This window comes from Phalacrocorax aristotelis, chromosome 3 (assembly GCF_949628215.1).
Source record: "Phalacrocorax aristotelis chromosome 3, bGulAri2.1, whole genome shotgun sequence".
Lineage (NCBI taxonomy): Eukaryota > Metazoa > Chordata > Aves > Suliformes > Phalacrocoracidae > Phalacrocorax > Phalacrocorax aristotelis.
This window is the reverse complement of record NC_134278.1, coordinates 98235931-98248603: the sequence shown is the minus strand read 5'-3', so window position 1 is coordinate 98248603 and position 12673 is coordinate 98235931. Positions and strand designations below refer to the sequence as shown.

At 41.6% G+C, this 12673-nt stretch overlaps 1 protein-coding gene across 3 annotated transcripts in view; it reads left to right on the top strand.

The window, feature by feature from the left end:
- Positions 1–9225, top strand: part of FOXN2 (forkhead box N2) — a 31977-nt gene extending 22752 nt beyond the window's left edge. For 2 of the 3 annotated variants that reach the window (XM_075088651.1, XM_075088652.1), the window contains 3 exons: positions 3671–3735; positions 8017–8085; positions 8545–9225. In XM_075088651.1, coding sequence (XP_074944752.1) covers positions 3671–3735; positions 8017–8085; positions 8545–9062 — 652 coding nt within the window. In that variant the 3' untranslated portion in view covers positions 9063–9225. The remainder of the gene's footprint in view (positions 1–3670; positions 3736–8016; positions 8086–8544) is intronic. The other variant, XM_075088653.1, reaches the window with a different exon arrangement.
- Positions 9226–12673: the final 3448 nt, after the last annotated feature.

The following is a 12673-nucleotide window of genomic DNA, read 5'->3' as shown; positions in this document are numbered from 1 at the left end:
TAACCCTGAAGCATTTAAGTATTAAGAAATAGTAAGATCAGACAATATGAGATGGCTGATGGTATTGTCAGCCTTTGTTTTATGGGAACAAAGATTGTCAAAACTACTGTAATTTGACTCTGGATGATAATGTTTTTACAGGCATTAATGTTTCTATCTAAGGTCATAGAATTCCGTTTTTCAGTACAACTTGAGTGAAGGTTTGGTCCTTGAAAGCTTTGTTAACACTGTGTCTACGTTAACATGGTCAAACTTTAAAATTTAGAGAACAATGCAGATGGGAAGGGACCTCTGGCTGTTGTCTGTCCAGCCAGAGGAGCAGAGGATCAAGACAGACTCCATCTAGGGCAGGTCGTTCAGAGCCTTGACCAGTTAAGCTTTTAATGTTTCCAAGGTCTTCAAGATTACTCCAGTGATACAAGCGTTGAAGTATGATTTACCTAGCTTGTATAAATACAACATACTGAAATCAGGTGTAGGGAAGGAGAGCTTTTATCTGAATGCGAAGGTACTTGCAAGATCCAGGACTCTGATTTGAAGCTGGTTTTGGTGATGGGCCAAGGCCAACTGTATGAGGTTTAACGAGGCCAAGTGCTGGCTCTTGCACTTGGGTCACAACAAGCCCATGCAACACTACAGGCTTGGGGAAGAGTGGCTGGAAATCTGCCTGGCAGAGAAGGACCTGGGGGTGTTGGTTGACAGCCATCTGAACATGAGCCAGTAGTGTGCCCAGGTGGTCAAGAAGGCCAACAGCACCCTGGCTTCTGTCAGGAATAGTGTGGCCAGCAGGAGTAGTGCAGTGATTGTGCCCCTGTGCTCGGCACTGGTGAGGCCACACCTTAAATCCTGTGTTCGGTTTTGGGCCCCTCAGTACAAGAAGAACGTTGAGTTGCCAGAGCGTGTCCAGAGAAGGGCGACGAAGCTGGTGAAGGGTCTGGAGAGCAGGTCTTATGCAGGGAGGTTGAGGGAACTGGGGTTGTTTAGTCTGGAGAAGAGGAGGCTGAGGGGAGACCCTGGAGGTATTTAAAAGATGTGTAGACATGGCACTTCAGGGCACGGTTTAGGAGACATGGTGGTGTTGGATTGACAGTTGGACTTGATGATCCTAGAGGTCTTTTCCAACCTAAGTGATTCTGTGATTCTGTGAACTCTTTTTTCCTTTATTAGAGGACTAGTCACACTTGCCAACAATCACAATTACAAGGAAATCCTGGTCCTAAAGAAACCACATGGCAAAATTCCCCACGGACTTAAGTATGTGATGGATTTTGCAGTGCTTATAAATATAAGGACAACAAAATAAAAACAGTGTTTAAGACACTCAACTTATTCCTAATGAAAGCTGGTTTATTTCCCTTTAATAAAAAACATTTGTAGGACTTTCACTCATACATAGAAAAAAAAGAGATTTATATTTTGCCCTTCTGTGTTTAAAAATTCTTGTATTAGATTTAAATTCAGGCTTAATTTTGGGGAAGGGTCCCCAAAGGGCTGCCTTGTGTGTGGAGAGAAAGCCCAGAGGTACAGCTAGAGAGAGGCTGGAAGGACTCTCCAATTTTAACTATAGGGTGATGCTAGAATTAGACCGTGAGAGTCTCTGAATTTTTCTGTGGGAGGGCTTGTGTTCATAATTATTTTACAGTGTGTTAGTGGGGAATATACCTATCATTCAGCAGCACTTTAAAATAAAATTTAAGGTATTACTTTGAGCAGAAGCTTTCTGAAACTGTAATCTGTGTCTAGTTAAACTGAAACTTGTATTATCATAGATGATTGGCATCAGTGGTGCATTTTATTCCTGCACAGCTTGTTCAACAAGTTGATGGAAGGCCCCTAGCTGCATTCTGTTTCTAGTACTACTTGTGTTACATCCCTAGGCTCTGGGGATGGCCAGGGTCCTCATCTTGCAAATACCTTATGCATATGCATAGCTTGTCTTAATCGATACTAAGCATTAATTTGCTGTAGGAAAGCTCTACGTGGATATGATCTTGAAGGATCTGAGCTCAGACAAAAGGATTAAGATGTTTAGCATCTCTTTGTACAATTTACCTGTAGACTGCAGAGCCAGCCATGTTGGGGTGGGCACATTGCTTTCCTTGAGATTTTTTAAAAAGTATTTTAATTATTTTAATTTTTTTTTTCTGCAATTTTTGGATCTGTTCCCTTTGCATTGCATCACCCCCACAACAAAACATACCAGACAGTGAACTCTACTTTTGTGTTCAACTGCACTGGATTTTTCTCCCATAGGTTACCACATCGGGAGATGCTTAAATATTACTCCCCTTTTCAGTAGCTTTGGTTGCCAGCACCATGCAACTGTAGAGCTGCAAGAGTTCCTTACGTAGCTCAGATGATGCATTTCAAGCCATCTTGCTTCAGTCTTTTTTTTTTCACATCTCCTCCTTGCCATTAACAGTCTGCACTGTGCTAACCTTTGGAGCTGTTACCAATGGCCAGCTGAGTCTGGATACTATGATGGCAAGTTGGAGCAGCAAGAGTATTAAATAGGTATCCCTCATAAACAGCTGTGCACAGTAGCTGATCTCAGGGTTGTTATGATGTGTGCAGCCACAGCACTGGCTAGTGACCAGTAAAAATATTTTACTCAAAATTCAACTTAAAAATGAAGACCTTATTTTAAAATACCCTTTTAAAACTAGAAATAATTGTGTGGGTTTTAATTAATCATCTAGACCAGTAATTAAAAAAATATAAAGCACTTAGCAGGTGTGTTATTTTTGGGGGGGGAATTTGTGGCTGTTCCCTATTTGGAGAATAGAACTGCCTATAAATATGATAAATATAGAAGGTAAACACACCTTAATGATAGAAGTCACCCCATTAATCCTATGAGGTTGCTGTTACAGGTTAGGCTTGAAAATTCTGTTATCACCCTTTGAATTCTTCTAGCAATACTATAAAAGATGGCACGTTGCTATGTTTCATGCAATTTTAATACTTGTGTACTATTTCTGTTGTATTTATTTCTGTTTGCTAGTACCTTTATAATGAACTGAATAACTAGGGCTGGACATGTAGCAGAAAATCACATGAAAGCTTTAACTTGCCTTTTATTTAGGCGCAAAGCTGGTCTGATAATGCAGAAAAGCAGACAGATAACCAAAACAGCCCGGCTTCAGATAACTTTAAAATAGGCAGATAACTTGGTTTGGTTCTGTTTCTCCCCTGGCTTTTTGCACGACACTACCTTTTGGTTTTGTTAACCTCTCACCACCGTTTTGAAGAGCAGAGGGACACAACTGGTCCTTATCTGTTCTGTCGCTCCTGGGCTCTAAGCATCCCTGTATAAGCTAATGTTTTGTTCATATGTAGGTTTTACTTATTAAAAAAAACATATCTTCGTTTAAGATCCAGGTACATAAAACCTGTAGAAATTGTATTGCTTGCCAACAAGACTTGCTTAGTGTATGTGTTTGGGGGTGTTTTCAAAATGCTGATGATAGCTTAATTGTGCTACATAAACCATCAACCAATGTGTCAAGCCATCTACTGAGGGCAATAGAAATTGCTTGCCCACCCAACTGTGGTGACTGGGTTGGTTTTGTTTGTACCTTTCTATGATCATAGTATTACGTCTACTGTACTTTGCACAAATCATTTGGCTAATTAGGGCTTGGCTTTGACCTGTTGAATTTCTTTTCAGTAGGTCAGCGTCCCCCCACTACCTAAGTTCAGTGCTTCAGCAGAATCATGGCCGATCCCTCAAAGGTAAACGTTTAATTTTCTTTTGTGCTGCTCTCCTGTTTTTAGTTGCAAGCATGTACTGAAGCCCAGCTGATGTTGTGTATGGACCTGCTCTGAAGGGTCTGCTAGATCATGAAAAAAAACCCTGATGTAGTAGAATGCATGCATGTGTATTAAGATCAAATCCATAAGATGAATTTCAAGGTATAATAGGAGTTGTCTCGTTCTGCCAGCAAGGTATTTAGCAGACACATCACTCCCAAATATGACATACTTAAAGAATGAATAGTTCAGTAGAAAACCAGTCTGAAACCTACGTATCTCTATGTTAATTTTATTGGTTACCAAGAACTGAGAACTAGAAAAGGCAGCAAATTTTAATGTCTAAAACTTGTGGGATGTGGCCATAGAAGTACCCTGAAGTTGGTTGTTTGATACAGGTGGCTGGGAGAGCATGACAGGACTTGCAGGGGAATGTGGAGCAATTCAGGGGAGTATTTCACAGCTACGTGGTACTTTTCACTCGCTTGCCAGAAAGTTGGGCACAAGCTGGCCTTATTGCTAGTGTAGTTATGCAGGAAGACCTCCGTTCTGGATATTAACCTAGTTAACAGAAGAGCCCCATGATGTCTGTTTAGTTTAAGGTATCGCCTTAAAAATTGCAAAATGTTCATTTTTAACTTCTGGGGGAGAGAAATAGGATGGGTTTAATATATGGACTCCAAATACAGGTCTTGATACCATCTGCTGCAGTGCTGCTTCTCAACCAAGTTTATATCCTTCTGTATTTCCTGCAGAAGGAATGATGTAGGTACAGGCAAAACCAAGGCATGTCCCCAACCAAAAGCTTTTATGTTGTATAAATGTTACCTTAACTGTAGTCACCAAAACTTGGAGGAGAAAGATTGGATCAGACCAAGTCACACGCAGGACGTTACTGTCAATGAGTGATCTAGCCATCGCAGAAACTCAGTAGCACAACACATTTCCCCACCTAGCAGGTTAAACATAGCTGTCTGTAGATGATGTTTCAGAAGGTGCCCGTCCCTCTTGGTTGTCCCTGCAGTAGCTGGCACCACTGTTAAGGCAGTTGTTCGGCACTTGCAAACCTGCCCAAGGGGCTGGATGGGCACTGGCAGCAGTGTGCAAGTTGTGCAGGGGATGTTGACATAGCTGTGCTTGTGCTTTTGTAGCACAGACAGACCCGAAGTGGTATTACTACTGAGAACGAATGCAGGTTTTGGGGGTATTTTTTGCTGTTTATTTTCAGGGAATCCCTGCTGAAGTGCAGCATTGCTCGTCTTTCTGGTGTCCCCTTCTTCAGCCCACTGGGATGTACCTACTTTTACAGGTTTTAACAAGTGTTAGAGTAACAAGGACTTGGCCATCGTTCTGTCTGAGGCATTTCTACTTCTGCTTTCCACGACAAAAAACAGCAAGCCAGATTCAGATTTTAGAGCAAAACCAAACACCCCCCCACCCCCAAAAGTGAATTTAAGATAGAAATCTGTTTTTCATCAGCAGTCAAATGCAAATAGAAGTAGCAACAGCTGTTGAGCAGAAGATGCTTACTTCATTTTCCCGTATGTACTTTTTAAAAAGTTTTTTCTTCATTTTAAAACATTTTAGTGGACCTTGATACCAGGAGGGAGCTAGACAGCATGCTGGGATATTGCAGCATTTCTTTAGAAGAAGCCTTTTGAGCACAGGACTTGTACCTCAGTAATAAAGCTTAATCCACTGAAAGCTTAACCTCATCAAAAATAATTTTTTTAAAACGTGCTGAAAAGTGAATTGTGCTTTTTTTTTTAAAAAAAAAAAGAGCTGATCCCAAGAAAAAGTGAGCATGTGTTAATTTGTTGTAGAGGATTATTGCTAATGCTCTTTCAAAAGCTTAATAAAAGGCCACCGAGGAAGTAGGACTTCAGCAGCATAGCAGGCATCCAGCTCTCTGGTTTTGCTAGCACGGTGAGCTATTGAGGTGAGAAGGTTGCTTTTAGCTTTCAGCCAGAAACATTGGTTATGCAGCAAAGCCAAGGTTTTTTTTAAAGACCTAGCAGCTGCCTGGTCCATAGATGATAATTGTTGTGCATCCAGATGGAGGTTTTATGGTGGTATCCTGGTGGCAAAGAAGCATCCTTGGCTGGCTGCTGCAGGGCTGCAGGATCTGGGATTCTTGGGGCTTGTTAGAGAAAATAAGAAATCCCTCTCTTAATGATTTCGCTGGTGTGTCCTGTGACAGGTTTGGAGATTGCCAGTCTGATGCTAACTGTTCCAACTTCCTACACTGGAGGTGCCGAAATAATGACGTCTATCTGCTCTCATTTAATTTCTGCATCTTGGTGAACCTGCTCAGCATCTCCCTGGCGTTAGAGGAAAGCCATTAATGTACCCAGGGTCATATAGGACAGCTGTTGTGCAGATGAAAGAATTCCTTGTAATAAGGCGCTTCCTCAGCCGTTCAGCTGGGGAAGCATAAATTTAGGAAATACCGCTCTATCGAGGAGAGCGATCACAAATGAAGCCAAAGCACATTAACGGTGATGCAGAGCACTGCTAAGAAGTCACTGCAGAAATGTGTCTCCTCTTTGGGGGTACTAACATGCAGAAATGCTATTTGCAGGTAGTAATTCTGTGTTGTGTTAATGCCTCTGACTGCTTGTCATTTTAACAAGGTGGTGTTTATATACCAACATCACATGTTAAAATAAAATGTCTGTGACAGCGAGTAAAGAATGGGAATATTTCACTTTCTGATGTGGTAGCAGAGGAAAGTAACTCTTCATGCTTTGTTTTTTTTTTTTTTTCTTGTTCTCGTTGTCAGTTGGATACATATGACTTGTAAATTCAGGGGCTCTGCTGCTGCCAAAAAAAGACAAGACAGAATAGAATAATCTCATGAGTGCAGTGGTATAGACCTTAAAGTATGCTGGGTTTAAAATGATAGAAAGTGAAAACAAGGGGGGAATGTGTATGTTTTATAACCTGTGTTGGAAACAGCAGCTCGATCCCCTTTCCATGTTGGTACAACATTCCCAAGGCAATGCCATCTTCTAACTTCTCCTTAACCAAGATGAAGTTAGGGACAATTGTATAAGATAAGGAAGCCAAACTGACAGTTCTGCAGTCCCCCTCCCAATGCTAACCCTCCCCTCAAATTCAGTAACATAGTTAATGCATATGATGGGGGCCAGGGGGGAGGAAATGCCATCAAAAATTACACTGTTGGTGCTTCACTTTGGCAATTCCCACCCCAGTTCCAGTCCAGCAGGACTGAGAGCCTGTTCAGCTCACTGCTGGCACCTTCCACGCATTGTTTTCCAGCCCTGTTCCTCCACTCACGTGTACGTACGTACATATGTACACCTACCTAAGTACAAATGTACACCTGGGATGTGATCTTTTGCTCTGAGACACAAAGGTAAAAGGTTCTTGTGAGACCTCACAGTCTCTTTACTCTTCTTTTGCCTGGTTAGTCCACCATATATGTAGTTTTACATATTTCTCTCCTATATAAGGAGATGAATATATAGCCTGTTCTTTGTCATCTGTAGCTGAAAGGTGTGCTTGTTTCTTTTCCCTTTCACCTGATTCTGGTTAGAAATGTCACTCTTTGCCATAATATCCTCAAGGTGCCCTTTCTGAGATGTAAGCAATCCGCTCGGTGCGGCAAGGATGGAATTTTACAGCAGTGCTTGCCACTAGCTTAAAGTGCCACAGTTCGCCTAAACCTTCTAAAGTGTCTATTTATTATTTAGATCCCCATGCTTTCTGGATTGAGCAGTTCAGTGCCCTTTCCCTCCTCATCTTCTTCATTTCTTCCATTTGAGTTGTTGTTAGTGTGAAAAGTACTGCTGGAGGAGAGAGGTGCACTGAATTAGTGCTGCGTTAATGGGTGCATTTGTTCCTCAGCTTTGCATATTCACATAACCAGGGTACGAAGCTGCTTAGATGCTTCGCTGTGCCATATGCATAATCTTTCTCAACTGGTACAAACAAAAGCCACTTTTTGATAAGTATAGCAACAGCATCATCAAATGAATGCCTAATTAATGTCACTGATTCTTGGCTTCAGCTTTGGGAAGTGCAATGTGAGAGTTCAGCTTTTGAAAGTCATTGTTAAGATATGAGACTTCCGTATTGTACTCTATAAGTGTCATGCTCTGTCTAAATTTGTACATGTCTTTTTTCACCTGCTCTTTATCGGAGGCCAGTATATGTAGATATATATTGTTCATATGTTCTAGGGATCTCATTTTGTCAGGCTTACCCAAGATCTAATGTTTTGCTGCTTCTCCTTCACAGAATCCGATATTGATGCTGCTACTGCAATGATGCTGTTAAATACTTCCATTCAACAAGGGATGCTGGACTGTAAGTATAAGCCATTTTATTCTGTTTTTCTTCTCTACCCAGCAGCTAAATGTTTTCTCTGTGAAGTTTCATGAAATGAGTATAGTCTAGTTTCCAAACAGTAAGAGCAGTCAAGAAGCAATTCTGGTTTGATAATTCTTTCTGCAGGCATTACAGAGTTTTATAGAATCACCCTCTTCCCCTCCCCCATTAATTTTTTTTTTCTGGGAAGTTCCTCCCCTGCCCTCTTTGTACTAGATGGTAAGAAGAGTTTCTTACCTCTTTCTCTGTTTCTCCAGCTCTTAGTTGTGATTAGCTGAAGACCCTTGTCCTCTGTGGATGACGTTAAATGTGCACAAGATATTATGACTCTTAAATGCTCACATTCAGCTTACTTTGCAATCAGCCAGCCATACTGTGCTCATTTTGCAGGTGATCTCATTGGAGTATTGGCTTACTGACGAACCTTGTTTTTAATAGGTGAGAAACCTCAGCCTCTGAAGACACCCAAGAAGAGGAGTTACGGCAGTGCATTTAATCCTCCCAGTTCCATAAGTTTGCAGGAAAATGATTCTGCAGCCACCAATATTGATCCAAAGGAGGATCACAACTACAGTGCCAGCAGCATGGGTTCCCAGCGCTGTGCATCCAGGTCCAGCATGTCTTCCTTTTCCTCCCTTGACGAGGTGTATGAATTTATCTCCAAGACCAGCCATGACGGAAGTGATGGCAGCGAAGGATTTCACAGCGAAGTGGATACAGACGTTGACTATGAAGATGATCCTCTTGGAGACAGTGGCTATGCATCACAATCTTGTGTAGATACCTCTGAGGAAAATCAGCCTAGCAACAAAGCACTCAAGGAGTTATGTCAAGAAATTGATGAGGAGTTGAAAGAAGCAGCAGGGTCTCTGCTCCACCTTGCTGGCATCCAAACGTGCTTGAGTTCCTTAATAAGTACTGCAAAGACCCACTGTCACAAGCAAAGGAAAAAATAGTATGTTTCTCAGTGTTGAATATATACATATATTTTTTTTAATTGTGGCAATACTCTTCTACTTTTACCCTTCACAAGGGAGATCAAAGCCATAAGAGGACTCATTGCTTTTTTATTTTTTGGCGCTAACTATAATTTAGCCATTTATTTTTAAATCACTGCCTAAAAAAAAAAAAATATTTAATCTTCTCAAATTAGAAGAGATGCATGACTTGTGAAAACCTGAAAGCATACTTCTTAATGATCACTTTTTAATTCTTTTCTTTTTTATAGTTGATATATTTTTTTTTCCAGAGAGATGTTTGTTCAGATGCACATTGTGGATTATAGTTCCATCTCTGCTGGCCCCATCTCCAGAGGTGAATTTTGCCCTAACTAAGGGCTCTGACTTCCACGTAAAGGATTACAAAGGAGGAGACAAAGAAAGGGTGGGGGGGAAGGGTTCTGGCCTCAGTTGCCTCTTTCCACCCATCTTCTCTTCGCTCTTCTGGGCAGGTCTCAGTGGAAACACTGGTGAAGCAGCTCTGAGTGGCTGCAGTTTTCAGCCCATCTGACATGGTGGCTGAAACCCTGTAGCACTCTAGGAGCTGCTTTCAGCAAGATGCTAAGTACCTCCTGGAAGAGTGGGGGTAAAGGGTAGCTGAGGTGCTTATCACCCACAGTTTTCTTTTCTCCTTCCCCTCAATCTGCTGTGTGCAGGTCAGATTCCTGAAGGAAAACGGGGTTTTTTCATATTAAGACAAATTGTCTTTTTTTGTGTGTGGGTGGGGGGTGGGGTGTGGGGTCCTTTTCATGCAGGTGCATGCATGCATACATGCACCTTGGATGTAGCCAACAGTGAAAACTGCCACTTGCCAAGTTTGCTGTTGTCCTCGTGTTACCACCACTGTTAAATATGTAGTAGCTGTGTAGTCCTGCAAAATCTACCTTTCTGCTCCCCTATACCGATTTTGGGGGAAAAAGAACCCGACAGTTGATGGTGGGGACAACATGGATGAGATGGAGGCTTTAGATGCCTAGGTGGTGAACAGCTGCTGAAAAGGGAATGTCTGAAAAGGGATTTTCCTTTTAGACCAGTGAACCCCAAACTGCTTTTGGGGTTTTGCCCCTTCCCCCAGTTCTTGTTGGGCTCTCTATCCCTTTTGTTTCCCCGATCACTGTGCCTTGCGCTGTGTGAGTCCTGTCAGCCTCCTGCTGCATATGGGGCATCTAAGGGGCGAGGCTAGGCTTTAGCCTTTGGATGCACATCATAGCTCGGGAGGAACTCTGTTTTGGGAAGAAATTCCTTCACAATTAATTTTTGCAATAAAAGAATCTCTTTATAGTTCCCAGACATCCTTCAGCCAAAAAATGTTTTAGTGGTATGGTGAACTTTTTCTCCTTCTTTTTTTTTTTAAATCAGTGGTGATTGCTTATATCTTCTTGTAGATGATGGCTTTTTTTATTAAGTTTTCTGTTCAAAAATGGTTAGCAGTTCTGTTGGAGTGGGTTTTAACAGGACTATAAGTATAAGGATGCCTTAAATATGTTGCAGAACAGTACACAACTATCAAAGGTCATTCCTCTTTTCGAAAGGTAGCACAATGTGCCATAAATGTTTTCACTAACACATGAAGCTGTTGCTTCCAGCAGGTGTTGGGCAAACTGGTTGAAAATTAGGAGCAGAGCCACCTAGGAAACTAGTGTCCACTGTTTTGGCTGTAGAAAACAGTGCTGGATTGAGCCAAAAGTTAACCTTTCCTCAACGGGGTATTTTTCTGGCTATTTGGAGGCCTTTCTTTGATCAGTGTGGTTTTTGGTTTTTTTGGTTTTTTTTCTTATTTGTCAGTTTCTTTGTGAATACTGCCATAAACTGTCTACTTTAAATATGAACACAGCCATGCTGCTGAAGGTCTGTTGCTCTGAGGGCCTGTTCCAGTGCCTCTTGAAGACAACGGCGGTGCTCTGCCTGACTCAGTGGCTGTTGGATCAAGCCTGACATATTTGAGGTTCTTTGTGTTCTGGAATTTAAAGCCAACATTGTTTTTTTTTAAAGCACAAACACTAGGGGGAAAAAAAAGTGATTCTTTTTTCTTTTTCCACCTATTTCAGTTTTAAGCATGATTTGTTTTATTTCTTGAAAGGGAAGAAAAATACTTTGCTGCATTCCTGCTTTGTGTGAATACCTGTTAGCCCACATCCGTAACAGGGTAACGTGTGCAGATGTGTATGTCTTCTGGATATCACAAGTGGTGCATTAGCCAATTAGATCTGATCTCGGATGTGTTACTGATGGATAGTAGGGGTAAAACTCGCTATTTAAAGGAAAATTAAGTACCAACGCAGTGGTTCTTAGGATTTTTGGGATGTGGAGATATGAATGCTCGGTGGAATTGCTTTTTGCTTTTGTACCTTGGATGGAGAACTGCAAAGGGCAGAGTTTGTATCAATGTGAAAACGAGGATTCAGCTACACAGAAATATTGTTAGCAACCTGGGATTTTGCTCGGTGCAATGATTTCAGTTGCATGCTGTTGAAGAGGAGTGCTGCCTGGCTCCTGCTCAAGGTGGTTGCAGCTTTTCTGTAGCTTCCAGTGAAAGCTGGATCAAGGTCCAAGTGTTCTGGAAACTACGGTCATAGTCGGCTCCATGGTTTGCTTTGTTTCTGAATTATTTTTCTGCCTCAGATAAAGTTTTGAGAAGGTTAATACTTACTAGGAGTGTGGCTATGCTGCTGTTAACCCTGAAGTTGTTGATAATGACTTCAGCATTTCTGAAGGGATGGGGTTGGGATGCTAACAATGTGTTTAAATACCATATGCAATGAGCAATAAAACCGTACTAATCAGAATTTAATGGTGAAAGCTGCATCCGTCCTTATGGCTTTCAGCCTGGGAGGACTGGAATTGTGGAAGGGGGAAGTGGGGCTATGCTCTCCATGCTCTGCCATCTTCCCTCTCCCCTTTGCGAAGGAGCAGGCAGCTGATCTGTGCCCCGACCTATTCTTCCACATTGTCCCATGCCTCTGCCCGCACGTTTTGGCAGGTGAAGGCCGCCAGCTCAGTTGCAGAGCACCCTCTTGGTAGTGGGAGAATAGCTGCCCTCCTTTTACGTAAACATTGGGTTTGGGTTTGTTTGCCACCTCAGTTAGAGACCCTGGTGTATATATTATAAATGGAGTATAATTAAAAGTTATTTTGATTGTTGGGTTTGGGGTTGTTTTTTTTTTTTTTCTTCAGTGACTATGTAAAATGTTCATGCCAATGGTTGACTCAGATATATTTTGGCAAGAGAAGTATTAATGAACCACATTCAATTCTTTAAATACAGTGAAGAAGTGTATGAGACTTGTGTGCAAGGGAGGCTGCTCTGTTCAGGCTAAATTTGATGTGAGTACTGTACAAACCTGTATTGGCCTTTCAGATTCCAATACTAAATTACTGCTTTTGCAAAAGTCACATCAAATGTTATAAAATCTGACTGTAAACAGAAGTTGTATGGTTTGCAGCTTTTCATCAGCCTGAAAAGTAAGTGCAAGCTTTGGTTAAAGCAAAGTACACTCATACATGATACTAACGGTGTAGTCAAAATATTTATTGAAAAGGTAAAATATTTTAAATGTTGCACCTGCCAC